The following is a 24,031-nucleotide window of genomic DNA, read 5'->3' as shown; positions in this document are numbered from 1 at the left end:
CTCTTCCCCCCTCCCTGTAGCCCCTTCCCCACACCTCCCCATTCTCCCCTCCCCACAGTCCCCTTCCCACATGTCCATCCCAGATCCCTCTCCCCAGATCCCTCTCCCCATCCTTCGCTCCTAGCCTTCCCTTCCCTTCCTCTCTCTCTTGCCCCCTTGCCCTTCCGCCCGCCAGGGGGCGCCCGCCTCCTCCTGCCCCCGTCCTCCCGCCCGCCAGGGGGCGCCCGCTCCACTCCCTTCCCGTCGTGCCCCGCTCGGCCGAGGCGGGAACGCGGCTGCTTAAGATGGCGGCGGCGCTGGCGGCGCGGAGCTGCCTCGAGCTGAGCGCGGCTGGCCGGGCCCCGCCGCGACCCCCGCAGGAGCTGCTCTTCGTGCCCCCCGGCATCGCCCCGCTCCCCGCCGGGCGCTACAGTGACAGCGCCGGCGGCTTCTGCTATCAAGAGAGCGCGCAGCTCGGGGCCGCCACCAGGAATCGCTGGGTACGATGGTGAGTGCACGCCCCCGTCCGCCTTGTCTCAGTTAGACCCTCGTCATCCGCACCGCTCCCTTCCCACCCTCCTGCCTCTAACATCATCCTCGCGTCTGCCCCTGTCTTCCCACAGGAGCACGTCGGGGGACACGGTGGAGCTGGTGGAGGAGTCCCTGGACGTGAACCTGCTGAACAACGCGGTGCGGCTGCGGATCCAGGGCTGCCCGCTGCTGCCGGGCGGGGTGCACCTGTGCGAGGTGCAGAGTCACCTGGTGGTGCTGCTGCTCACAGCGCAGACCGTGCACCGGCTGCTGCTCCCGCACCCCGCCCGCCTCTACCGCAGCGTGAGTGCCGGGAATGCCGCCGGGAGCCGGGCAGGCGGCGTCGCCACCGCCACAGGGAGGGCTGGGGAGAGGCAGGTGACCCAAAATACACCGGGAACGAGAAGAAGAGTGGAGGTTTGGGGAATTTAGCCGTGTTTTGCTTAGGAACTGCCTGGGTGTCCAAGCTTGTGTCATGTGTCCACAGCATAGGTGGTGACACTGGAGTTGAGCAGCTGCTGGGAATGAGCCTCGGCTTTTCCAGAGCCCTTGCTGGTTGGATTGTCTTTTTTTCCCCTCTGCTGAGAAGGCTCTAAGCTTTTTTTTTCTGGGTTGGAATCTATATTTCATATGGCATATGTATCCTAGGCAGGGTCTGTATCACGTTTACTGTCTTTCCATGGATATGGGTTGGAACTGGATGGCTTTTAAGGTTTTTTCTGACTGAAACATGGCAGGATTCCATGATCCTCCCGATGTGCTCTGAGTTTTCCTCTTGTGCCTGCTTCTTACCAGTATCCTTTCCCCTCTTGGAGAGCTTCTCTTATGCTTTTAGAGGTCCAGAGAGCTTTCTCAAGGGAAGAGTTTTCCCTGTGCTGAGGCAGAGCTGCTCTTCCTGGGATTTGTCACCAGCTGTTTTCCCTGAGCTATCCCAGAGATTTTTTGCTGGCAAAATTCTTTTTATCAAGGAGACAGTTGCTGTTCCATTAGTGTCTGGTGGTTTTCTCTTTTTCCTGTGCTTTAGATATGTATGCTCAGGATTTGATGTTTTATGGAATCCTCTAGAATCTTGGAGTCCAGGCAATTCCCCAGCATTGCCAAGGTCACCCATATCCCCAAGCACCACATCCACACAGGGTGGGAGCCTGTTCCAATGCCTGATAACCCCTTTCATTAAGGAATTTTCCCTGCTGTCCAACCTAAACCTCTGCTGGCACAACTTGAGGCTGTTTTCTCCTGTTTCCCCCCAGGAGCTGATAACAGAGAGCCAGGTGCAGTCCGTGTTTACAGATATCAGCAAAATCCACATCAGGGATCCCTCCAATTACTATGTGATTCCCAGTGTGCCGGGGCTGGCTCCCAACTCTGTGGCCTCTGCAGCCTGGCTGAGCAGCGAGGGGGAGGCTCTCTTCGCCCTTCCCTCTGCCTCAGGAGGGATCTTTGTCCTTAAGCTGCCTCCTCCTGATGTTCCGGGTAAGGATTGGGCACTACAACCCCTCCCCCATCTGGGAATTTCGTCTGATCTTCATTTCTGATTTTTCTGGTTTTTTTTGAAGGGAGCGTTTCTGTCGTGGAGTTGAAGCAGAGCTCGGTGGTGCAGCGTTTCCTCACGGGCTGGATGCCGACTGCCATCAGGTGAATGCCTGGAGATGGATAAACGGAGCTAATTTTGGTTTCTGGATCCCCTCACCTGGAATTTTTAGCTCGAGTTGCACAGGCACCTATAAATACTCCACCCCAAAAAAAGTTAACGGGGTCACAGGAGCTATCAGAGTACGGAAGTTGGGAGCAGAATGCTGGATTAGCACGGAATCCTGCTGATTCCGTGTGTCTGTGAATATGTTCTCCAGTAATTGGCCTCCAAGGATTTGCCCAGGATGTGGCTCGCAGCCAGCATGGATTAGGGATTACTGCGCCCTGGTGCTGAGAGGAGCCAGGCGTGTTCCCGACGAGCAGAGGTTATGTGGGGATCACACGGATGCTCCGTGGTGGGTTGGGATTGTTAGGGTGCACAGCTGAGTCCTGGGGCCTTTTTTCTTGGAAGTGGGAGTGAGCCCCTTGATGCCCCGAGTGACTTTGACCATCAGGATCCTTGCTGAGGGCTGCTTGGATCCTTTTTTCCCTCTGGATCCTTCACCTGTGTTCTGCAAGTAGCAGGCTGGGGATGGGGAAGTGGGAATGTGCTTCAGTTCCACCAAAGCAAGTGAAGAACTGGGTGACACTGGTGTGGGATCCTCTGCTCTGTGGATGCTGAAACATTTCTCTCTCCTGACCTCACCCAGTGGTTTATTTAGATTTTAGCATGATGGTGGAACCTCACTGCCTTGCATCTGTGATTTTAGAATCATGAGATCCTGGAATAGTTTGAGTTGTAAGGGGCCTTAAAGCTCATCCAGTCCCACCCCCTGCCTAGAGCAGGGACACCTTCCACTAGACAAATATGGGATGGGTTTGGACACTCGCAGGGATGGAGAGTTTCCTGTGAAGGTGTTGATGTAACCCCTTGGTTTTCCAGAGGCGATGGCGGCCCCTCGGATGTGCCCGTCAGCCTCTCCGTGCACTGCCTGGATCACGACGCCTTCCTCTTCGCCCTCTGCCAGGACCACAAGCTCCGGATGTGGTCCTACAAGGTGAGCAGAACCTAGGTTTGGGGAAGCACAGTGAAGCCCAAGGAATCACGGGTGAGTGCTTGGCGTGGATCTGTCTCCCATTAAATTGTGGCTGTGGCTCCTCCACGCTGGGATTTGGGACAGTATGTGAGAACAGTCGTGGTGTGTGTTCATAGCAGTGTCTGTGAAGCGAGGGGTTTCCTGCCCAGCTTCATTCTTGGGATAAGGGTTGTTTCCAGACCGACTGGAGCATTTGGAAAGGCAGGCAGGAGCGCTTTGAGGCCCAAGGAGCTATCCCAAATGAATTTTCTCCTGCTTTCAGCAGTAATGAAAGTGTCTTTGTCAACAAGAAGTTAATAAAAGCCTCTTGCTCCAGCTATTGAGTGCCGGAGCTAATGGAGCAGGAGCTAATGGAGCAGCACGGCGCTTTCACGGCTCAGTGGCACTGGAATGTGCCGTGGGAGGGAGGGGAAGCTTTATCCTGCATGCCTGAGCTCCGTGGGATTGGTGGGGAAGGGGGCCCAGGTGAGCTGGAAAAAGCCAAGGCAAACGTATGGAGCCTTAATGAACATCTGTTGTGGAAAATTCTGGGCAGGTGTTGTCAGGAAAGGGAAGGAGAGCAGGGAGAGGAGCAGTTTCTCAGCCCAGAGTGTTTCTTTTGCTGTTTGCAGGATCAGATGTGCCTGATGGTGGCGGATCTGCTGGAGTTCATGCCGGTCAGCAGGGACCTGCGGCTGGCGGCCGGCACCGGGCACCGCCTGCGCCTGGCCTTCTCCCAGTCCCTGGGGCTGTACCTGGGAGTCTACATGCACGCTCCCAAGCGAGGGCAGGTATGGAGCCACGGCCTCCTCAGGCTGCGGGGAGAGGAGTCATTCCCCTAGGGCTTGGGTTTGGAATAAAAGAAACAGGGAAAAGTTTCACGTGGGACCCTCTGGAGGGATCAATGGTTTCTAAATAAACATTTTTCCCCTCACAGCATTGCGGGATATGTGTGCCCGAAGCCTGGGAGTAGAATTCCCTGTGTGACTAAGCTGAGCTGTGAGGGCTATTCACTTGTTTACCTCCCGCTCTGAAAGCGTGGATGTGCCGTGGGAAAAGGAAAGGTCCAAAAGGAGCTAAAAGCATGGAAATGCCGATGACTGTTTACACCAGGCTCCTGGGAGCATGTGGATGCGTCTGCAACTGAGGGAGAACTTTTTGTGGAGAAGGATAAATTTAGCAAGAGGGGAATGACAGCACAAACCAGGCTCATCTGTTGGACAGCTTATCCCTTTCTCCAGGGAATTCCTACACAGAACAAAAGTGTGTAACATTGAGTCCTGCTGTCCCATGAGTGCTGTGCTCTGCTCTGGGAAAAACATGCAGTGCTGGATTTGGTGGTCTTACAGTTTTCAGGTCCAGGCAGGGATGAGTGTCCTTGGGGAGAAGGGTGAAGCCAGGATGTCTGTGCAGAAGGTCCAGTGGTGTGCTCAGCTCACCCTTCTTGTCCTCTGCATTCTGTTACCCCTAGCACCAGGCAGGGAGACGGACAGGAATGATGAGATTTCCCTGAGATGTGTTGGTTTAGTCCTTCAGGAAATGATTTATGAGGTGTGTTTGTAGTTTTGTGTCTTCCAGCTGGTGAGCACTGAGAGCAACCGCTACAGCCTTGACCACATCTCCTCGCTGTTCTCCTCGCAGGTGAGAGCTGGGGCCTGGCCCCCAGGAGGGAGAGGCCTGGATTTGGGGATTTAAATCAGAGTAACAGAATGGTTGGGTTGGAAGGAACCCCCTAAAGCTCATCTTGTTTCAACCTTCTTCCATGGGCAGAGACATCTTCCACTATCCCAAGTTGCTCCAAGCCCTGTCCAACCTGGCCTTGGACACTTTCAGGAATGGGGCAGCCACAGGTTCTCTAAGCAACCTCAGCCCCCTCACAGGGAACAGTTGCTTCCCAATATCCCATCTGAATCTCCTCTTTTTCAGTTCAGAGCCATCCCCCCTTGTCCTGTCACTCCAAGCCCTTGTCCAAAGTCCCTCCCCATCTTTCTTGGAGGTTTCTGTCAGGTACTGGAAGGCACAATCAGTTCACCCCAAAGCCTTCTCTTTTCCAGGCTGAACAATTTCCAAAGCCTGTTAAATTTCACAAAGGGATGTTCTGCTTGTTAAGCACCCACCTTTCTCTGCTGTACTCTAATTTGGGGATAAAAAAGGAAATTGTCTCTTTTCTTCTTTCCTAGGAGACTCTGGTTGACTTCGCCTTAACCTCAGCCGAGATCTGGGCCCTGTGGCACAACGAGGAGAACCAAACTGTTGTGAAATACATCAACTTTGAGCAGTGAGTCTTGGGCATGGCTACTGGGATAACTGCAGGAAAACCCTGACAGAGCTCCTCAGCTTAGATTTATACCCAAGCTGCCAGAACATGGAAAATGGAAAAAATCCAGGCAGCAGGATTGGTGAAAGTGGAGTTTGAGCGTGGCAGAGGGAGCGTTGTGCTTCCCCACAGCTCCTTCAAAACAGCCACGTGGTCCCTTCCAGGAAAAACATGTTTTGGGGAGATGGTGATGGGAAAGGATCATCCCTGAATGTAAAGCTCAGAGGGTGGGTTGGTGCAGAATCAGGGATTTGAACAGTGGGTGAAAAATGCTGTGAGTGTGCAAATCTTAGGAGAAGCAACCAGTCAGTCTAAGAGTTGCTTGTGAGCTTGTGGGATGGGGAGAATCTTGATTTAAATTAAGGATTCCCACCTGTTCCATCAGTTAATGGCTAGGAATGCCACAGTTAACCTCTCCTGCCAAAATCTGTCTCTTGTCACTGCACAAACCTCCTGTTTCTATACCCAGAGGGCTGTTTTTGCTGATGAAAGCCACAGGTTTGGTTCAGGTGGATGCCGAGCTGATTCCAGGTTTGTGTCCTTCCAGGAATGTTGCAGGCCAGTGGAACCAGGTGTTCGTGCAGCCGCTCCCTGAGGAGGAGGTGACAGTCCGACAGGATCAGGACCCCAGGGTGAGCCAGCTGTAAAACAGCATCAAACATAACGAGGTCACTCAGGAGAGAAAATGGGAGTAAACAAAGTCAGGAGTGTGCAGGAAGCCATTTCTGATCCCGGGCTGGAGCAGGGTATGGACAGAAACACAGATCTGGGGAATGACCTTGAGAATAGGAGGGAAGACCAGAAACAGCAGCTGAAATGTTCTCCTCATCCTTGAGCTTCCTTAAGTCATGATCTTTTTGCAGGAAATTTACTTGGAATATCTCTTCATGCCAGGCCGGTTCAGTAATGCAGCTATCCAGAAGGCTTTGCAGGTAAGTGAGAGGGGATTTGGGATGCTCTCTGTTCATTCTCTTTCTGCCCCTTTAGATGTGAGGCAGCAGGATTCCTTGGAGCTCTTGCCAAGGAATGTTTTCATGGGGAGTCCCTGGAGTGGGTTGGTGGCTGCTGGGCTGTGCTGCAGCTGGAGGTGGAACCTGGAATACAGATAATTGGGGTTTTTTTCCCTTGGATAGCACAGCAAGTCGCTGAGCTTGTTTTTCATTCCTGCTGATTTAGCCAGGAGAGTGGGGACTCAGCACCCCATTGTGGTGCTGTTAGTCAGGATATGCCGTGGAATCCTGGAATTACTGAGGTCAGAAAAGCTCTCTGAAATGGAGGAATCTTAAGGTTCCCTCCAGCACTGCCAAGACCTGTGTCCCCCAGTGCCACATCATGTGGATTTTAAATCCCTTGAGGTGTGGTGGCTGCACACTGCCACACATCCGTGTATCCCAAATTTAGCATCCAGCCCTTTCTTTTAACACTTCCATCCCACAAAGTGCTGGCTGATGCTCTTGTCCTGCTTTACCTCACTCAGTGCTGCTTGAACCCTTGGTGAGGCTTTTATTTTGCCTTAAAATCCAAGTTCCCTGTGCTGCTTTGCAGATCTTTTCTCAAGGAACTGAGAGGCACATGGATCTGACATGGCATGAGTTAAGGAAAGAGGTCACCTTAGCTGTGGAAAACGAGGTGAGATGGATTTTCCTTCCAGGATATCGTGTTGTGATGTTTTAGGTGCCAAGTGACCCCACACCTTGGTTTAGCCTTTATTTCTCCAAAGGGGATGATGTAACTTTTTTAAAAGTACAGGACTTCATCCTTCCTGCCTGGGATTTCCTTTCCCTCTTGGGTTTTTGGAATCCTGGTTTTCTGTCTCTGCTCCCTGTGTGCATTTCAGTCACCCATCACACGGTGCCCAGACCACCACCATGCAGAGCAGTTGCTCATCATTTTGGAAGAGAATCCCAAATAGAGGGATATATCTTATAAATAATCCAAATAAAAATTATTAGGGCACCTACCTGAGAGATATCTGTGTTCTTTTTGGGTCTAGATTTCCCTTGTTCTATCCTGTTCTTATTTCACTCTGCTGTTGCTAATTGCCTTGTTTTGCCCCCGCCAGTTCCAGGGCAGCGTGACGGAATATGAGTGCTCCCCAGAGGAGTTTTGGCAGCTGCAGGTGGAATTCTGGTCTAAGTTCTATGCCTGCTGCCTGCAGTACCAGGAAGCTCTCTCCCGGCCCCTGGCCTTGCACCTGAACCCCTACACCAGCATGGTGTGCCTGCTAAAGAAGGTGAGGCTGGCTGGTGGTGAGATTCCCTGACCGAGTTTCTCTGGAGGATTTGGGAAGCTCAAGGGCTTTCTCCTCACCTTTCAGGGCTCCATGTCCTTCCTCGTGCCCTGCTCCTTGGTTGATCATCTCTATCTCCTCTCCAATGAGCACCTCCTGACCGAGGATGATGCTGCCATCTTTGAAGGTGAGAGTACATGGAGTTTATTCCCTCCTGTTAAAGATCCCTTGAGGAGTTCTTGATCCACAGTTGCATGGAAATAGTTTTATTTTGGCTTTGCAGGGATACTTATTTTGTGAAACTTGCCATCATGCTCACACCAGCAACTAAAAAATAGTGGCAAGGCTGCCAGTAGAATCATGGAATTATTTGGATTGGATGAAATTCTTGAGAGGGTGGGGACGCCCTGGCACAGGCCCCCAGAGAAGCTGTGGCTGCTCCATCCTTGGAAGTGTCCAGTGCTGGATTGGACAGGATTTGGAGCAATCTGGGACAGTGGAAGGTGTCCCTGCCCATGGCAGGGGGTGGGACTGGATGGGCTGTAAGGTCCCTTTGAACACAAACCATTCCAGGATTTATGAGATGTTTTCACATCAGCTGTGGAGAGGGGCCATGCTGTTCCTTGTCTCCAGGAAGTGAATGCCAGAGTGTGGAAAACATGTCATTCATGTTGTCACCACGGTGCCCTCTCTGCTTTGCTGGCCCTGGAATGCTGTTTCACTAAGAAAAAGGCAATGGAAAATGTTACCTAAGCTCCACTTTCATGCTTGAGTGATTTTTATATATTTTTATAAAGCAGGATAGTCATTTATTTGGTTGAGCTTTTTGTGGAGCAGAGGGAAGGAAAGCTGGAGAGGCCTGGGCTGGATTTGGGAGCTCCAGCAGTTCCTGCCCTGGCTGTTTTAAACAGTCACAGTCTCAAAAAATGGAATTTAATTTAAAATCTCACCCATAAAAGACTGCAGAGCCAAGCTGAGCTATTTTTTCCAGGATATATTTTTTTGCACTAACTATTTTCTTTCAACCTGTGGCTGGAAAAGATGCCTTGGAGGGAATTTCATTTTTTTATTGTTGCATCATTTTTTTATTTTCCGAATAACAAAGCTCAAATCTTTCCCTTGTCAACTCCTGAGGTTTGATTTAGCCTCATTGTTATTGGGAAAGGTTTGGTGCAGGGAACTGGGATGAGTCTGCTGTTGCTGCTGATAGGAGCTGAACTAACTGGCTTTTTGCATGGTCTTCCCACCTTCCCTTGGAATTCTCTTGGAAGATACACAGTTAGATTCTTTCATTGCAGATTTGGAGATGTCTCGTGATGTTGTCTGTCTTGTCCAGTGCCTTCGCCTGATCGGAGAATCAATTTCCATGGAAATGGCATTCATCATGGAAATGGCTTGCTCCCGCCTCCAGCCTCCAGAAAAGGCTGCAGAGCAGATCCTGGAGGACTTGATAGCTAATGACACGTAAGGAGATGTGTTTTCCAGAAGCTTCTCAGGGTGGCTGAGCTGGGATTGTCCAGAACCGTCCTCGCTTGACAGCCAAGGGCATTTGAGGTGTGTGGGCTCCTTGCCCTGTGCTGCAGGAGACTTTTCCAGGGATGGGGACCTTGGTTTGGTGTCATGAGCAGGGTCTTCATCCACAACCTAGAGAGCAGAAGAGGGACAAATTCCTGTTAGGTGTGGAAAGAAATGCCTGGGGGCAGTAGGGAGAGGTCAGAGCCTTGGTTAAGCCGTGTCATCCTGTGTGATTCCTGTGCTAACCCAAAATGGAAATTTCCTTGTGGAATGCCAGCCGTCAGGCTGTTATTTCCTGGTAGCCTGAGGGAGTGGAATAAATAGACCTGTAATAAAACTGACAAGCTCGCCAAGGATTCCAGTTAGGAATGTCCAGGCCCATCAGATACTGATCCTCACTGGTAGGCAGAGTAAGGGAGCCCTCTTCAGTTGGAACCTCGGGTTGCCCTTCGTGATGCTGAAGATCTTTTTGATTTTGCAGGGAAAACGTGATGGAGGATATCCACAGCAAACTGCAGGAGATCAGGAACCCCATCCACGCCATCGGATTGCTCATCCGAGAGATGGACTACGAGACAGATGCTGACATGGAAAGAGGTGAAAGCTCTGGGAAATGCTCGCAAGTGTCCTGACCCCAGGGATTTTTCCTGCCTTGGTGTCTCCAGCCTCACGGGGGTGGTTTTCCCTGCAGCTCCTCGCCTGGCGCTGCGCATGAGCCTGGCGCAGCTCTTCGGCAGCGGCACCGCGGCGCACGTGGTGTGCGGAGGGGTGGCCAAGATCTGCTCCGTGCGCTTCCTGCTCTGCCGGGACCTGCTCATCCTGCAGCAGCTCCTGCTGCGCCTCGGAGATCCCGTGAGTGCCGCCCCTGGTGGGGCAGGGCAGAGCTCTGTCTCTTCCTCAAGGCTGTTGGAATAGCCCCAGGCTTGGGCAGGTCCTGCTGTCTCCTCCAGCTGCTTTTGTCTTCCTAAGCAAAGCAGCCTAATTCCCTTTATTCCTCAAGGAAGCAGGAAGTAGGAAGCCAAGCTGTATTTGTGGGAGGAGGGCATGGATTCCAGCCTCCTGTGTTAATCAGCACATAGAAAGCTCTCCCAGCTATCCCCTGTCCCTCTCCCAGCTCCATTCTCTGGCAGCACACTCCAAGGCTGCAGTTTGAGCCCCTTGGAAGCTGCTCCAGCCAGAGCAAACAGCTCCCAGGACGGCAGCTGTGTTCAGAGTGGTGGCATGGACTGGTCTGGGTCTGTCCCATCAGGCCTGAGGCCATGTGAGGCATGGTGCTGCTGCCTTGGATGGACACAGAGATGCGGAACAAGTCCCTAGACAAGGACAGCCTTGTTTAAACCAATATTATTTACATAGAAATAGCCAGGAGTTTCCTGGTTGCAAATAAATCCCTTTTTCCTGGATAAGGTTGTCCTGGTAGCATTTGAGGTGCGTGGCAAGGTGCCCTCTGGGGCTGGGCTCTCCCAGACCATGAGGCATGTGACCTGCTGCTTTCCCACTTTGCCGTACCTGTGTCCTTCAAAAGCTCAGATTGTTTCATCTCCTGTGCCTCGTGCACTTTGCTGGAGCTTATGGAGATCCTGAGGTGATCCCTGCAGCAAAGCCACGATTTCAGTCTCAGGAGCAACAATCCTGGAATGCTTTGGTTTGGAAGGGACCTTAAAGACTGTTTAATTCCAAGCCCCTGACATGGGCTGGGGCATTTTCCACTAGGCCAGGTTTCTCCAAGCACTTTCCAATCTGTCCTTGAACGCTTCCAGAGGCGGGACAAGAGTCCTGCTGGTTCCCTTGGAGGGCTGAGTTCCTTGGTGTTCGCAGAAGGGACGAGCTGGGCCTGACACAAACCTCTCTGGTTGCCCTTGCCCTGGCGTTGCTCCAAGTGTGCCAAGCTCTGTGCTTTCCTTGCAGATGGTTTTGGGAGGCGGACAGCTCTTCCAGTCCCAGCAGGACTTGCTGCACCGCACCTCTCCCCTGCTGCTGTCTTACTTCCTGATCCGGTGGGCGAGCCAGTGCCTGGCCTCGGACGTCCCTGTGGACACGCTGTAAGTGCCTGCCTGGCCTGGCTTTGATTCCTCCTCAGTCCACCTGAAATGCCCTTCCTGGTGTGGAAAGCAGGTGGTTGCTGTGGGAGTATCACTCCAGGAGCACTGGGGAGGGTTTTTTTGCCTTCCATGTTCTGAGCTGACTCTGCCTTGTGCTAAATCTGCCCTGCGAGGCCTCGCTGTTCTGTGCTCCGTGGGAGTTGAACAATGAGCACAATTAAAGCGGGAGGCGTTTTGTTGTCTCTTCACTGATGGCTCCTTTCTTCCCTAGGGAATCCAATCTGCAGCATCTCTCCGTGTTGGAGTTAGCAGACACCACGGCTCTGACACCACACAAACTGGGTAAGGTGTCCACGGATCATCAACTCTCCCTTGCTGTTATTTAAGCCTGTCTCTGCCACCTGAGGGAAGTGCTTTATGCAGGCAGCTAATGGACTGTGTGGTTGAATGACCCTGACTTAAGTGGGGATGTTTGTCAGGCTGTCCACAAAAAAAAAACAACAGCCAAACAAAACAGCAAAGGATCTTGGAGCCCTGAACTCGGATTTTACTCTCAGCCTGTGCAGGATGGGAAGGCCTCTTTCAGCCAAAACGTTTTTATTCTGACCCTGCCAGCATCAGCCAGAGTTACCCCTCATGTACTTTACAGCAGCTGTAGTAGCTCAGACCAGGTCTGTCACAGAATCCTGGAATGGCTTGGCCTGGAAGGACCTTAAAGCTCATCCAGTTCCACCCCCTGCCATGGCAGGACACCTTCCACTAACTGGAATATCTCAGAGCAACCTGTTCCATCCATCCATCCTGCTCTCCAGCCTTAACCCCACAGCAGCCAGGAGCAGCAGGCTCAGGGAAGCATGAAAATGTGGAAGTACTTGCTCAAAACATACTGAAAAATGTGGAAATACCTCCCCAAAACATTACAGCTGATACTTGGTTCATATTTTTAAAGTTTTGCCGCAAAGATGTAACTTTTGGGTTAATTTTTTATTGGAAGAATATAAGGCAGCTTAATTAGGGAAATGTGGGCCTTGAAGTGGTTCCAGAGGGAGGGGGTGAACAGGGATGGGAAGGAAACATGCAGGTAAGAGCCTGCTGTGACTAGTCAGCACTTGGAGGCTGAGATACTTCAGAGGGAGCTGGGGAAATCTGGGACAAACAGGCAGCAGTGCCACGTGTGGGCTGGGAAAGAGCTTCCTCCCCTTTCTGACACCGGTGATCCCCAGAGCCCGAGCTCTCCCTGATGGAGAGTCTGGGTGCAGGAGGCAGCTGGAAATGTCAGGGAAGTTGAAAACCTCCTTTGTGTTTGCCGGTGTCGTGGGTTATTTCTTGGCTGGCTTGTGAGGAAAGTCCTGTTTGGCCACTGTTCTTTGGGGAAAAATATGTGAACTATAGGGAAGGAGGTGGCAGCTCGGGGAGAGGCGTTGGGAACAGTAAGGGGGGATTTTTGGGGTGCTGGAATGAGGAGGGAGGGAATGGAACAGCCAGCTCAGCACTCCCTCAGCCCTGTCATGCTGGAAAGCTGCAGCTGTGCTGGGAATAGCAAGTGGAAAGGGAGCAGAGCCCTTTTTTTTTGTGTTTTAATTGTGCTGTGGTTAATAAACACAGAGGATGGGGCACTTTGATCTCCTGCTGCTCCCTCTGACTTAACCAGACAGCAGGAGAAATCCAAAACCAACAAGTTGGAGTGTGGAATGTACTTCTGGTTTGCCCTGACTTAATCTGTGCTGTTTGGGCTGATGAGCACAGGACAGGGTGGAAAACCTGGGATCTCTGCTGCAGGCTCACTACTCACTGTTCCTTCAACTTGTCCTTTTAGTATCCAGCCCTCAAACCATCGTGGAGCTCTTCTTTCAGGAAGTGGCCAGAAAACACATCATATCCCGACTCTTCCTGCAACCAAACACCTCTTTGGCTGAGACAAGTTTGAACTGGCCCCACCTTATCACCTCAATAGTGGCTGATTTTCTGCCTCTCCTGTATCCTTGGCTGTGAGTCCATTGCCACTCAGTTTCAGGTGGAAAATCAGTTTTCTACCCCCAAATTTCCAAGACAAGCCTCCTGAAGCAGTGAGGTTGTTGGCATTAATGGGATTTGTGGGTATTTTAAGATTTCACAGATTTCATGCCGTTTAGGTGCACAATAAAGGATTTGAGTTTTTGACTTTAAGCCCCTGAGCTCTCACTACTTGACTTGGTGGGGCAGGGTGCTGGGGGATTTGGAAGGGTGACAGGAGCTGGGGATTAGATGTACTGGTGATTTTGTTCTAATATGGATAAATCTTATTACAGAATAATGATTTGTATAAAGAGCAGCTTAATCTTCTCTCCTTTCCCCCCACAAATGGAGCATGTTTGCTTCCAGACTAGTTCTCCAAGCTCTCCAGACTGGATTCTCCTGTGTTCCTTAACCTCTGCTCAGATGGCCCAGCAATCCCAGCTTCCTCTTCCCAGAGTGCCTGATGGGAAGCTGTCAGTACACCCAGCTCCAGGTGAGTGCATCATGCCAGCCCTCTCACAGGTGCTGGAAAACTCCCCAAAACATAATCTTTCCAAGAGCTGGAGTTCTGCTTTTCTCTAATCGTGAAATCCTGGAATGGTTTGGGTTGGAAAGGATTGCAGAGCTCATCCAGTTCCATCCCCTGCCATGGGCAGGGACACCTTCCCTTAGACCAGGTTGCTCCAAGCCCTGTCCAGCCTGGCCTTCGACACTTGCCTGGGATGGGGCAGCCACAGCAGCTCTGGGCAGCCCTTGCCAGGGTGTCCCCACCATCTTAAGGAGAAAATTTCTTCCCAATATTCAGGGTAAATCTCCTCTCTCTTAGTTAAAAACCACCACCCCCAATCACTGCTCTCTGAGCTGAGACAGTGCTACAGAGTGTTTGTTGGGGAGTGATTTAAGATTGTGGAATCCCAGAACAGTTTGGGTTGGAAAGGACCTTAAAGCTTGTCTCATTCCACTCCCCTGCCATGGGGGAATAATCTTGTGCATTTTCTCTTTCATCTGTTTTCAAGAGCATCCAGATACTCTGGTTTATGCTATTCCCTTTTCTGTGGAGGAGTTCATTCTCCCAGGGCTTGTCAGACTGCGTGACGCCGCGCTCCTGAAACATCTTCGCAGAGCCTGTCTAAATATCCCAGCAACCCTATGTGCCCACAGCCTTTCCTGTCCCACCTTTGCCCATGATTGCCCATGGGACCTGGGTTCAGAAGGGTTTCTTCAGCCCGAAAGGACTCATCTATTTCTTAAATGTCCTTACTAGTAAAAAACAGTGTGAGAAGCACCTGTCGTCATTCCATCCCTGGCTGCTCCTGGCATCCCAGTAGCAGGGATGGCGAACTCCTGATTTCCAGGGGTTTTGGGCTGCTGTATTTCAGGTGATTGTTCCTCCACCTCTCTCCCTGTGCTCTTGGCAGCTGGAGTTGCTTGTGCTTGAGTTCTGACCCGCACAATTCCTTGTCTGCAGCTCCACGTGATGCTTTATCCCTGTCTGGGCATTCCTGGAGGCACCAGGGCCAGGCAGGCTGTTAGTGACGACCTGTTTTTCAGCAGAACCTTTTATTCTCCCAGCCCCTCGTACCTGGGGGCTGAATTGCTTCCTTTTGTGTCACTGCTGAGGAGAACTGAGAAAAGAATTTCAATTCTTCAGAGCTTTTGAGCCAGGAAATGCCAAGACTGGAGCAGCATCTTCTCCCTCCTGGCATATGTGCAGGCTTTGAATCTCCTCGCATTTCTTTCGCCTCGCTGCTGTCTCCTCCAGGCTTTTATCTCTGCAGAGCCCAGCTCCTCCTCCTCCCCACTGCCTGCTGTTCCTCTCCCTGATCCCAATTGGTCATGGAAACTTGGATTAAGTGCCTTGACCCCAGGGAGATAACAGCAGCTTTGCTGTGAGCATGGTGACCCAAACTGTGGGGTGCAGGAAGCTCCTTGCTAGGAGCAGGCACGGGGATGGTCTGGTGACAAAGCAGAGGCCTGGGACATGGGCCAAACCTCTCCACGTTGCTCACTGTGTGTGACAAGCTGGAGAAGTAGGATTTATCCCTTGTAGCTGCTAATCCAGGCAGTGAATCCAGGCTCCGGATGCATCGCCACGTGGTTTTGGGAGGCCTCATGGCCAGGAGAGGTGAGGCAAGAGGTGCTGGTGGTTTGTGCACCTGTAGAGGTGACCTGACTGCCAAGTCCTGGTTTCTCCTCCCAGTTCCTGCTGAGTCCCATGGCCCTGCTAGCAGGACATGGCTGCTTCTCCAAGGATGACGAGGATGCTCTGCTGGCACAGGCCCAGGCTCATCATCTCGCTTTGTCTGTGCCCTCAGTGCCATCGGCACTCCCTCCCACATGCTGTAATCCATGTGCTTCCTTGGCTGCTGGCCCTCTCCTGCACAGGTATTCCCCTTGTAGCACCTGCCTTGCCCATTGTGCTCCCGGATTCTCTCTGCCCTCCACATTCTGTCCACATTTCCCCTGCATTTCCCTGCAGCAGGATGTAGGAAGAATCCTGTCTGATTTTTGAGCTTGGTGGGAGCTGTTTCTGGGGTGTTTCATAAAAACAATGGAGCTGTTAAGAGCAGTTTTTTTTTCCCAGAAGCATGTGGGGGATATCTCCCCCTTCCAGGGCTGGAGCAGCTCTGCTCTGGAGAGCTGAGAGAGCTGGGAATGTTCACCCTGGAGAAGAGAAGGCTGCAAGGTCTCCTGGGAGCCTCCTCCAGTGCCTGAAGGGGCTCCAAGAGAGCTGGAGATGGGCTTTGGACAAGGACCTAGGCTGACAGGACAGTGGGGAATGGCTTCATACTGAGGGAGAGCAGGGCTAGATGGAATATTGCAAAAAAATTCTTCCTTGTAGGGATGCTGAGGCTTTGGCACAGGTTGCTTCAAGAAGCTGTGGCTGCCTCGTCCCTGGAAGGGTCCAAGGCCAGGCTGGACAAGGCTTGGAGCAACCTGGTCTAGTGGCAGGTGTGCCTGCCTTTCACAGGGACATGGGTGTGGATAGGCTTTTCCAACCCAAACCATTCCAGGATTTTGTGATCAGTGCATCCAAGGGGCTTTGGGGCTGGAAAGACCAGCCCTTGAGCTGGAGCAGCAGGATTTGTGAGCACAGCAGCTAAAGGGGCCACCAAAAACTTGCTGGTCCTGGGTGCCTGCAGATCACAAGAGAGCGCTGACCTGAATCCCAACTCCCATTCCTTCTCTCTCATAGGAATACATCCGACTGCTGCAGCCATGGTGCCACGTGAACATGGGCTCCTGCTGCTTCATGATGGGCAGGTGCTACCTCGTCATGGGTGAAGGGCACAAGGTGAGGCCTTCCCTCATCTCCTTCCCAGGGTATGGGGCCTTTTCCTTTGGGAGGGAGGAGGTGCACAGGAGCATCCTTCCCAAGCTCTGCCTCTTTTGGGAAAGGATGGGATCGGAGCGATCTGCTCTTGGGAAGATCTCACAAGCTTGGGACAGGCAGTATTGTCCGCTCACCTGTACAGCAGGTGGATCAGTCTCCTGAGGGGACAGCAAGCTGATTCCAGGTCTGCTTCCAGGCTTTGGACTGCTTCTGCCAAGCTGCCTCCGAGGTGGGAAGAGAAGAGTTCCTGGACAGGCTGATCCAGCCCGAGGAGGGTGAGGTGGTCTCCACACCACGCCTGCAGTACTACAACAAGGTATGGTCCTGAGCAGATAAACTGGCACCAAGTCCTTCCACACTGGAGAAGGAATTCCTGCTCCATCCCTGGCTTTGGGGGAAGTGACTTGAGCCTCAGAAAACTCAGCTTTCAGAATGTGAAACATCTGTACTTTCTTTACCTTTTTCTGGGGTAATGACAAGCTGAGCGTGTGAGATTTAGGTACTTTCCACCTATTGGTTTCCTAATAGCCCAGGACTTTGTTATCCAGCAGAAAAAGGCAGCATGAGATCCAGCTGCTGGAAGCAGAAGCCAGACATGTCCAGGCTCGATGTAAGATGCTGCCTAAGGCAAAGGTTACCAAGCTCTGAGGCAAATTAAAATTAATATGTTTAGATTGAGATAGGATCTTTCTTCTGTATAATGCTGTGGTTCAGGCAGGCTGCAAGCCTGGAGCTGGGCCCTTGGTGAGGGATTCCCTGGATTTAGGATCCAGAAAACTGATCATCAATGCAGAAATGCTTCAAAATGCTTCATGTACAAAGGTACATTTTCCAGAAAAGGAGGTCTATAACCTATAGGAGGTCTATAACCTGGTCCTGTTGTGCTGGGATTTCATCCAGATCCCTGAGATTTACCCAAATACTTCCCTTTAAAGTCTCATCCCTTAAAAAATCTTTAAGGCCAGGAGCAGCTCCTAAAATAACCCAACAAAAACCTCTTCTGCCAACTCTTTAGTGGGGTATTCTCCTCCCCCAGGTCCTTCGCTTGTTGGAGATGCTGGGGTTGCCGGAGCTGGTCATCGAGCTGGCCACCCTGGCCATCATGGAATCAGCAGATGACTGGAGGAGCCAGGTACAGCCACTTCTGTTTCTTCAGGAACCTCTTGCACAGCAATTCCTTGCTGGTTTTATAGCTGATTTGTGCTGTTTTCAGGCTACTTTGAGGACCTGCATCTTCAAACATCACTTGGATTTGGGGCACAATAGCGAAGCCTATGTGGCCTTAACACAAAACCCAGATCCAAGCAGGTAGGTGACAGGCTTATGCCTTTGTTGGAGATCCATGGTCCCATTTTTCCATGAAAATGGAAGGAAAATGACACTTGAAGGGAGGTCATGACTGCTGTGTTAAGTTAATGTGTAGAGGTGGGTTTAAAAATGTAGAGTTCATTTTTGGATGTTCATCTGAAGGACACCTGCAATTGGCACCCTCTCAAATGAGGAAAATGGGAGGGGAAAAAACAGGCAAGAGACTGAAGGATCATGTGTAGCATTTTATGTTCAAAAGCTGTAGGAGCCAAGTTGATTTTGTTTAATAAAGGAAAGATTTAGTGTTGATTTTTGAGTTTAGAAAGTGAACTGGGTAGAGACAGCTTTATCTTAGCAGAGAAAAATGTTGGAATAACAAGGAAGAAATATGCTTTTTACTGATTCAGTGAGAGAAATTGCCCTCATGAGAGGCCTTTCCAGAGGATCTCTGTTTCCAGCACAGGAGAAACTTGAAGGTTTAAGTTGGTTCTAAGCCAGGAAAAAACCTGCAGGAAGCAGGAGCTCATCACGAAGTGGTTGTTTGTGGCTTAAATCCCATGTTTGTTCCTGCTCCTGGGTTTATTCCTGCTCCTCCAAAGGGTTGTGCTTCCCTCTGCAGGCAGCTGGACTGCCTACGCCAGCTAGTGGTGGTTCTCTGCGAGCGCTCCCAGCTCCAGGACCTGGTGGAATTCCCTTACGTGAACCTGCACAATGAGGTAATCCTGCGCTGGGATCACGGCTTGAGGGGGGCCACAACCCTCCCTTTAAAGGGATTATGGACCCACTGGAGCCTCCACGTGCTGCAGGTCGTCGGGATCATCGAGTCCCACGCTCGGGCTGTGGATCTGATGACTCACAACTACTACGAGCTGCTCTACGCGTTCCACGTGTACCGGCACAACTACCGGAAAGGTAAAGCTTGGGATGGCACCTTGTACCCGCCTGGGACACCCTTTCCCTGCCCCTGGCAGCTGTGTGGCCTCTCCAGGCTGTGGGCTGCTGCACTTGTCCCTGTTTGCAGCTGGAACGGTGATGTTTGAGTACGGCATGCGGCTGGGCAGGGAGGTGCGCACGCTGCGGGGGCTCCAGAAACAGGGGAATTGTTTCCTGGCTGCCATCAACTGCCTGCGGCTGATCCGCCCAGAGTACGCCTGGATAGTGCAGCCAGCCTCTGGAGCTGTGGTAAGGATGCTGAGCTGCCTGAAAAGGAGCTTCCAAAATCCCTTCTGATGAGAACAGAGACATTGGACTTGTTAATCTGCTGCTCGTTGTCAACTGTCCTGCCCTGCTCATCAACCCTATCCATCACCCTTGTGCCATTCCCCTCTTTCCAGGGTAGGGGGGAAGCAGGATAACTTTTGTGAATGGGCTGGTGGATAGATAGGGGAGTGCATCAACCTTGTGCTGAAGACAGCAAATGTTCTGGGGAGTGTGAACAGCTGGAATATCAGTCCAGAGGAGAGTTAGTGTAGCAGGTTGTGTTTCAAACCCCAGTCAAGACTCAGGGACGTGGTGGCTGCAGCCTTGTCACCTGATCCTGATGCTCCTGATAGCCAGGGATAAAGTAACCTCAGTTCCTAGTGCACAGCTTCCCTGGTCCACATCAAGGCTTGAAAGGAAGAGCTCTTGTTGGGATTTATCCTATGAGTGATTTATCCTTCAGAAACCAGGTGGGTATAAATCCTCTTTCTGCTTTCTCCTGCAAGTATGAGCGCCCGGGAGCATCCCCGAAGAGGAGCCACGATGGAGAGTGCATGGCTGTTCCCAGTAAGTGCCCAGTCCAGGTCCTTCCCATGCCTCTGGAGCTTCCACAGCCTCTCTGCAGCTCCCGTGTGAGCTGGGAGATGGCTCAGGGCAGCTCCTGCCTCCACCAGATAAATAATGTGTGGGATTTTAAGGTCATTCACTCTCCCAGTGTCTCCCAGTTAAAACATGCCACCACTATTCCCCAAGGAGTACAGCAATTTCCCCAAGGGAACAGTTATTCCCCAAGGAGCTTCTGTGCCTGCTCCTAACAGCTTGATTCCTTGATAGCACTTTTTTTCAGTGGAAATGACTTGTAATTTAAAACAAAACCGGATTTTTGAGGCCGTCTCTAGTTGTTCAAGGCTGTTTGTGCCCTTGGAAATGCTGTCAGGAATAAGCTCTGCCTGTGTATGCCACAGCCCAGGATGTGGGATCAGGTTATCTTCAGTGTTCCAGTAGGAAAATTTAAGGTCAGGTATTTTTAAACCTGCTTTTTCTGAAGAGTTTTTTTTTGTGGAATGTGCCTGGCAGGCAAAGCAGCAGCTGTTCCCAAATATTATCTAACATCTGGAGGAGGAGGAGCAGGAGGATGGTATCAAGGACATAAGCACAGTCAAGGGAGCAGGGAAGAGTCAGCAAATCCTGATCATTGCTTTGGTGCTTTTTGGGGTGGCAGAGGGGCGTAGAGATGTTTTTACAAGGGCTCCAGGGAAACCTAGGAGCCTCTTCAGAGCCTAAAGGGTCTCCAGGAGAGCTGGAGAGGGGCTTTGGACAAGGGGTGGAGCACCAGGACACGGGGGAATGGCTTCACAGTGACAGAGGGTGGGGACTAGATGGAATGTTGGGAAGAAATTCTCCCCTGTGAGGGTGCTGAGGCCCTGGCACAGGTTGCCCAGAAAAGCTGTGGCTGCCCCATCCCTGGCAGTGTCCAAGGTCAGGTCAGACAGGGCTTGGAGCAACCTGGGACAGTGGAGGTGTCCCTGCCCATGGAAGTGGATGAGTTTTAAGGTCCCTTCTAACCCAAACCATTCCGTGATTGCATGACATTGTGCACAGTGCCCAAAGAGCCCTTTCTGAAGTACTGAGAGCCCAGTATCCATCTGTTCCAGCCACTCGGCAGATCGAGATCCTGGAGCTGGAGGATTTGGAGAGGGAATGTCTGCTGGCGCGGATCCGGCTGACCCTGGTGGAACACGACGTGTCAGCAGCAGCAGTGGCAGGTAGAGGCAGAGGGGTGTGCAGCCACTCTGTCCTGTCCCAGAGGCAAACCCAGAACCTGCCAGAGACCATCAAATTCCCATCCCATACCACAAAATCCAGCCTTTGACTTCAGCAGGTTCTGAGATGCACATCACGAGAACCAATTTCAAGTTTTCTACATTTTTGGGGGGATTTCCAAGCTCTGGTGGTTTGCAGTGGGGGTGAGTTGAGCTTCTGAGTTGGGACAAAAAAAAGGCATTTTGGAAATCATGAAAGCATAGCATTATTAAGATTGGAGAAGACCTCCAAGATAATCAAATCCAACCTTCTTAACTGATGAAAAATATATTTTCCTGGACAATCCTTCTTCATGGAATGGTGTTAAAAAGTTGTGAAAGTTCATTTCTGGGGAGGAGAAAGGTATTACTCTCCCACCTGGAGTCTTTCAGTATCTCTGGTCTGAGTTATACAACATGTCCACATCTTTCCCCTCTAAATGTCAGGAGGAGGTGACTTCCCAGCGCGGGATTGCAGGGAAAGGATGGAACAGCTGCTTTGAGGGCAGAGTGGTGACGCAGGGAGCCGAGTGCCACAGTTTCTGTGCTGGCAGAGCTGATGCATTGTTTGCTTGGATACAGACCTGTGATGAGGCTGTCACCTCCCTAACCTCAATGATCTTGGGGATCTTTGTCCAGCCTTAACAATTTTTGTCCAGCCTTAACAATTCAATGATCTAAGCAGCAGCAGCATTGCCTATCTTGTGTTGCCACCTGTGTCCCTCTCCAGCTGGTGCCCCATCAGGGGCAGCTCTGTGGGTCACAACTGCTTTATCCCATTCCTTCAGGGGTAGCTCCTGGGCTCCTGGGATGCTCTGGAGGCCAGGAAAGCCTCTAGCCATGGATTGAGGAGTACTGCTGCGGGGTGTTGAGGCTGTTGCTGCCCTGCTGCTGCCTCTCAGTAAATAACACAGGGTGAGGCCCTGGTGAGCACTGGGTGTTACTCGGGGAGGCTTCACCTGCTCTTCCTCCCCTTCAGGCAACTCCACACCCGAGGAAACGGTGTCTCTGCTGGTGCGGGCCGGGCTCTTCGACTCGGCTGTCACCCTGTGCCAAACCTTCAAGCTGCCCTTGACGCCCATCTTTGAGGGCCTGACCTTCAAGTACGTCCGGGTGCCCTCCCACCTCAGGGGACACAGGGCTGGAGGGGTGCAGGGGCTTAGGTGTGGAACTTGCCCAGGAGCCTTCTATCCCTGCCACTCCAGCTGGGTTGTTCCTTGGAAATAGTCCTGCAGGGGGTGGCTTTGGTGCTGGTGGGAAGGGGCTGGGTTCTGGAGGGACCCACCTTCCCGTGGCTTTTGGTCTTACAGGTGCATCAAGCTCCAGCTGGGAGGGGAAGCAGCACAGGCAAAAGCCTGGGACTGGCTGGCAGCCAACCAACTCTCGGCCCTGGTCACCACCAAGGAGTCCAGGTAGGTTTATCTCCACAGTTTGGGAGGAGGAGGATCTGGGGACAGGAGCTCTGTGTGAATCCAGAGGGTCACGGGTCCTTAAAACCCCTAAGGCCGGAATTGTGGGCTCAGGATGTGGGGAGAGCTGTGCTTCCACCCTGTCCCCACATCACCTGGAACACACCATGGCCTCATGGATGGGGCAGGAGCTGCTGGCATGTGTTCCATGGGGAATTGTTTCCTTGCAGTGCCACAGATGAAGCCTGGAGGCTGCTGTCATCTTACTTGGAGCGTTACCCATCCCAGAACAGCCTGTACCATCGCTGCGTCATCAACAAGCTCCTGGCACACGGGATACCTCTGCCCAACTGGCTCATTAACAGCTACAAGGTGAGAACAGGGAGATAGCTGTCCCCAAAAACCCCATGATTCCAGCTGTCCCAGAGCTGCCGGATCACCTTCACTCCATTGGATACCTGCCAGGTGCTCCATGCCTGATACCAAGGCTCAGAGCAGGTTCTCAGTGTGATCCCAGTCCTGGTGACATTCCCTGGCTGAGTTTCCCTCTTCCTGGCAGGAAGTGGACGCTGCTGAGCTGCTGCGCCTGTACCTGAACTACGATCTGCTGGAGGAGGCCGTGGATTTGGTCCTGGAGTACGTGGATGCTGTGCTGGGCAAAGGGCACCAGTACTTTGGGATCGAGGTGAGCTCCCCCGCTGTTGGGACGTGGCGTGGTGTTCCTCGGGGACATGGTGTGAGGGTTGCTGTCCATTCCAGGTCCCTCTGTCCCCAGCGTCCCCCACGATGTGGCTCCCCTACACTGCCATTGACCAGCTGCTGCAGGCGCTGCGGGAGAGCAGCGCCAGTGAGAACAGCGTCGTGGTGGGTACCGAGCTCCCGGCACCGGGATGGGGGCAGGGTGGGGTGGGTGGGGGGACAGACTGGGATGGATGGGGGACAGGCTGGGATCCCTCCTGACTCCTGCCTCTCCCAGCTCTATGAGAAGCTGAACGACAAGATGGAGGACTACCAGCAGAAGGTCAGCGTGGCCACCATGGAGCGCCTGTACTGCCGGCCCTAGTGCTGGTGACATCCCCAGGAGCGTCACCATCCCACCCTGCGGTGCTGGTTTTACCCATTTTTTTTCCATGAGGATCCGGTTCAGGGAGGTGGAGTGCTGATGGGTGTCCCCTCACTGTCCCTTTTGCGGGCAGTGGGTGGGTAACAGAGCTGGGGTGTGGGGCCATGACACCCCCTTGATCTCTGCCTTCTCCACATATGGAACTGTTGGGAATTTCTTTTATTTATTGGTATGTTTTTGGATCAACTTTAATAAAATGAAAGTGTTATTTGAGGTGTGCATAAGGATGTGGTGGGAAAAGCAGGGACTGTGGTGCTCTGCTCCAGGAATCATCCCCATACTGCCCTTGCCCTAGGGCTGGGATATAGGGCAGGATGGAGCTGTAGGGCCCTGGGGAAGGATTGAGCTGTATCCCCAGTGGATAGAGCTCAAGGGATGTTCAAGGGAACGGGGGTTTAGGATAAGGGGCTATAGCCCTCTGGAAGAATTAAAGGATGGTGTTATAGGATAGCATGGGACCACAACCCTGGAGGCCAGGGCAGGGCTCTGGGGTGGGGATGTAGGATCGAAGGGCAGGACGGAGCCGCGGGGCCGGATGGAGCCCTAACCTCTGGCCCGTCCCCATCCACAGGGAGCGCGCGCCCGCGGTCCCGCTCTT

General features: G+C 52.3%; 1 protein-coding gene across 1 annotated transcript; it reads left to right on the top strand.

The window, feature by feature from the left end:
* Positions 1-140: 140 nt before the first annotated feature.
* Positions 141-23,646, top strand: NUP160 (nucleoporin 160). The gene is made up of 35 exons (XM_063397705.1): positions 141-487; positions 603-813; positions 1,761-1,983; positions 2,067-2,145; positions 3,026-3,140; positions 3,791-3,949; positions 4,722-4,799; positions 5,339-5,436; positions 6,023-6,107; positions 6,339-6,407; positions 7,021-7,104; positions 7,538-7,708; positions 7,793-7,892; positions 9,004-9,169; positions 9,702-9,817; positions 9,912-10,072; positions 11,129-11,262; positions 11,534-11,604; positions 13,079-13,238; positions 13,681-13,750; positions 16,454-16,552; positions 16,788-16,907; positions 17,628-17,723; positions 17,805-17,899; positions 18,519-18,615; positions 18,706-18,811; positions 18,921-19,081; positions 19,606-19,666; positions 20,755-20,865; positions 21,881-22,004; positions 22,212-22,313; positions 22,541-22,682; positions 22,870-22,995; positions 23,070-23,174; positions 23,287-23,646. Exons 1-35 carry the CDS (start codon positions 285-287, stop codon positions 23,371-23,373), a joined length of 4,185 nt encoding a protein of 1,394 aa, XP_063253775.1. The 5' UTR covers positions 141-284; the 3' UTR covers positions 23,374-23,646.
* Positions 23,647-24,031: the final 385 nt, after the last annotated feature.

This window comes from Prinia subflava, chromosome 5 (assembly GCF_021018805.1).
Source record: "Prinia subflava isolate CZ2003 ecotype Zambia chromosome 5, Cam_Psub_1.2, whole genome shotgun sequence".
NCBI lineage: Eukaryota > Metazoa > Chordata > Aves > Passeriformes > Cisticolidae > Prinia > Prinia subflava.
Note: the sequence above shows the minus strand (reverse complement) of the source record. Positions and strands in the feature narration are given on the sequence as shown.

What these genes read in the sequence shown, in the direction of transcription:
- NUP160 (XM_063397705.1), top strand. Translation starts at nt 285, where the DNA reads ATGGCGGCGGCGCTGGCGGCGCGGAGCTGCCTCGAGCTGAGCGCGGCT. An exon ending in GACGTCCCTGTGGACACGCT is followed by an intron (nt 11,263 to 11,533) that starts GTAAGTGCCTGC and finishes TTTCTTCCCTAG; the next exon opens with GGAATCCAATCTGCAGCATC. An exon ending in GTCAGTACACCCAGCTCCAG is followed by an intron (nt 13,751 to 16,453) that starts GTGAGTGCATCA and finishes TCTCTCTCATAG; the next exon opens with GAATACATCCGACTGCTGCA.